Source organism: Nannochloropsis gaditana (genome assembly GCF_000240725.1).
Source record: "Nannochloropsis gaditana CCMP526 unplaced genomic scaffold scaffold035, whole genome shotgun sequence".
NCBI lineage: Eukaryota > Eustigmatophyceae > Eustigmatales > Monodopsidaceae > Microchloropsis > Microchloropsis gaditana.
Genome location: NW_005803918.1, coordinates 7,799 through 10,938, shown reverse-complemented (window position 1 = coordinate 10,938; position 3,140 = coordinate 7,799). Strand labels below are relative to the sequence as shown.

Sequence of the window (3,140 nt, the reverse complement as noted above, 5' to 3'; positions counted from 1 at the left end):
CCTCCCTCCCTCCCTCCCTGTCCCTCGCGCTTCTCCCCACGGAGGCAACTTCCCGACCATCCCCTTACCTGCCCTCCCCCTCTTCCTCGTTCTCTGCCAAAGCTCCGCTGAGACCATCGTAGGCACTGCTTCCGAGGGCTAAACTGGGGAGTCCATTATCTTCCTCCCGCACGTGCCCGCGCGGAGGACTCGAGGACGGGGAGCGTTTCAGGGACGCGTGATGTACCTGGGAGGGAAATGGAAAAAGAATGCTGGCCTCAGGGTGCGACACAGGTGCTTATCTCTTGCGGTCCGAGCACGCTCTCACGCTTCCTTTTCTTCCCCTCCCCCTTTTTCTACGTCACTCCCCCGCTTCCTCTTTCCACACCTCGCTTTCCCGGACCAGGGGCCCCGCCGCTAACGGAGAGGACATGCCCAGCAAGCAGGCAGGGGTCTCGGCAACCTCTTCCTCCGCGCTTCCCCCCTCCCTTCGAATGTGGACGCCGGGGTGGGGAGGAGGAGGCGAGCGTCTCGAAGGTGCTGGCGGGGCGGGCTTCCGTGCAGTACCTGCCAAATGTTCATGACCTTTCTCCTCCTTGACGGGGATCTCATTCCCCTTTCCCGTGGCCGCATCTTCTTCCCGCGCCACCATCCCCGGAGGAAAGCCGCTCTCCTGAGTCCCCGAGTCCGAGGGGTACAGGGCACTCCCAAAGGCGGCTTGCTGTTGGACTGCGGTCATGCGAAGTTGGCGCTGGGGATAGAAGGTGGGTCGCGGCAAGGAAAGGGAGGAAGAAAGGGTTTGGGATGCATGCTCGCTGGACAGGGGAGGCAAATCAACGGCCCATGACCCCTTGCTGCTCTCGCATTTAACCATGTCCCGCCCAGACAGCGGGGAGCACGCTCGAGTACCGGTGCGTCTTGACGCCTCAGGGCTTACTGGCACCTCTAACGTGCCCCTCTTCATGATCTTTTCCTACGATACCTGTCGTCGCTGCTCTAGCAGCATCTCCTCGGTCGCCTCCTCTTCGCCCTCCATGGTCTCCTTGAAAGCCCCATCCAGGTAATTGAGACCAGATTGGAGTTTGTTGAACAAAGACTGCGACATGACGACCCGCTGCTGTCGTAAAATGAACCACTGCGTATGCCCTGCAAAATCACGTGAAAGCACAAAAATCAGCTATCGGTAGCTATATTGTTTAACTAAAATAGAAGGAAAGCATAAAAGAATTTTCTTCCCCCCCATGGAGGACATGGGCGGCCCTTGGCGATGGTCCATGAGGCATTTGCGCCCCGCTTGATGAATTTCAATGCACTTTGCGAACTAGCTCCCGTCATGCGCGGCTCCAAAGGCGTGTCATAAACATGGGTGTAGTGAAAGCTCTATGGATTTGGAAGAGCTTTGCCACGCCTTGCGAAAACAGAATTGGTCGAGTCCTTTGAGTGCTTGCTGCAGCTCGGCTTCGATTTGTCGACCTAAAATGCCATTTGTCATGTTGTACGAGGGCAAACTCCTTCCTCCCAAGGAAGTTTTGTCTGCAATATTTTCGACGCGCGATACAGTTTGTAGTGGACATGTAAAGGGCATTTCTTTCGTATAAAAGTAAGTCCCTACAGCCAGCCGGCCGCGCTTTTTCTTCATCGCTGAGGTACCTTCAAGTCCAGTGTATTGCTCCCTCCGCTTCCCGTGAGCTAAAATAACACAGGCAATATTCGACAGGAAATCAATTTGCCCATGGCACGCGACGAGGAGGAAGGCATGCTCTTGGCGCCTTGCGTCGCTCTGCAGGTGCGTGGCTTGTGTCCTTGCTTCTGTCCTTTTGTCTTCCTTCCAAGCGGCCTCCTCTCCCGCCTTTTCCTTGCCTTCAGGTGACGCGCCAAGGCCTCGACCGGGCCACGTCTGCCGCAGTGCTCGCTCCTTTTCATGGCAGGGAGGAGTCCAACGAAGCAGAGGGAGAAGGAGGAAGGGCGAAGCAGACGTCCACGCGGTGGCATTTGACGATCTTTCAGGTTCCCGAGAATGACCAGGTCAGGGCGTAGACAGAAAGGAAATGGATGAGGTGAAGAGAAGGGTATTCCGGTCAATTTAGGGCTCGGGAATAGAGCACTCATTTCCCGGTGGGGGAAACGTACAGCAGGCCTTGCGTAGCCACCTGCTGGGTATTCTCTCCTGGGCTCTTACATCCCTCTCCCCCCCTTTCCCCTTCAGCTCAGCTGCTTGGACAGCATGCTGGTACAGACTGGTCCAGCACATGCTTACTTTCCGTGCGAACCTTCCTCTAAAAAAAAAGAGACGGGGGGTTCCAAGGCAGAAAAGGGGGATCAGCGCAAGCTACAACACATCTTGGAGCGGCAGGTGAGGGAAGGAGGGAGGGAGGGAAGAGGGGAATATGGAAGATGGCCACCTGCGCCCGGCACAATTCTGTAGCCAAGAGGACTGGATTCTACCCTTGTAATCCGTGGTGCTTGGTCTGGGGGGGCGCCATCCGAGCGTCTCCCCCGCCGGTCTCGGGGTCTCGTCCCGATCCGTTCCACATGCCCGGGCCCTCCGCTCATTATTGGCTCGGTCCACCCGCCGATCTACCGCCCTCCCCTCTCTACTGCTCACATACGCGGCCTTCCCTTCCTCCCTTTAGGGCATCGATGCGTCTCCTCTACCCCAAAAGGGTAGTGCCTTCCGCCCCCCTCCGGAGGACTTCGAATCCAACCTCCTCCCTCGCCTCCTCACCCCCCAGAGCCGCGATTTGTTGCAGTATAAAAAAGAGCTGGATTACACACAGGCCATGGCCTGTGTGCACGCCCTTGTCACCGCGTTGGACCTCCGAGACGGTGCGATGGAGGGCACCGGGGGCGGGTGGAAAGGAAGGACGCGGGGGGTGACCAAAAAGCATGGGGAACAAGAAGAATAATTCATGAGATCATTCGTTGTTCATTCGATTTCGCCACCCCGTGTCCCGTCCCTCCCCTTCGCCTTCCGCTCCCTACAGAGGAGGTGTCCATCCATCTCTCCTTAGGGTCCTTGGATCAATTTATGCGCCTGGACAGCAGCGCCGCCGAGGCCATCAACCTCTTCCCGCCCGAACGAGGAGAGCAGCGTTGGGTGGAAAATGGAAGCCTGTATCAGATCCTGAACAAGTGCAGGACGAAGATGGTGGGTGACAAGG

The 3,140-nt window shown here is 57.4% G+C and overlaps 2 protein-coding genes across 2 annotated transcripts; one reads left to right on the top strand and one right to left on the bottom strand.

The window, feature by feature from the left end:
• Positions 1-64: 64 nt before the first annotated feature.
• Positions 65-1,123, bottom strand: NGA_0319100 (uncharacterized protein; the record flags this gene model as incomplete). Its single annotated transcript, XM_005856121.1, has 3 exons — positions 962-1,123; positions 368-730; positions 65-226 (listed from the first exon to the last, which is right to left on the bottom strand). The coding sequence occupies exons 1-3, from the start codon at positions 1,082-1,084 to the stop codon at positions 65-67; spliced, it is 648 nt and encodes a 215-aa protein (XP_005856183.1). The 5' UTR covers positions 1,085-1,123.
• Positions 1,124-1,711: 588 nt separating this feature from the next.
• On the top strand, positions 1,712-3,127 carry NGA_0320200 (dna mismatch repair protein msh2; the record flags this gene model as incomplete). The annotated part of the gene is made up of 5 exons (XM_005856129.1): positions 1,712-1,765; positions 1,846-2,004; positions 2,186-2,332; positions 2,613-2,805; positions 2,964-3,127. Coding segments are annotated over 5 exons (717 nt in total), but the record flags the coding sequence as incomplete, so codon positions are not given.
• Between the last annotated feature and the right edge of the window lie 13 nt (positions 3,128-3,140).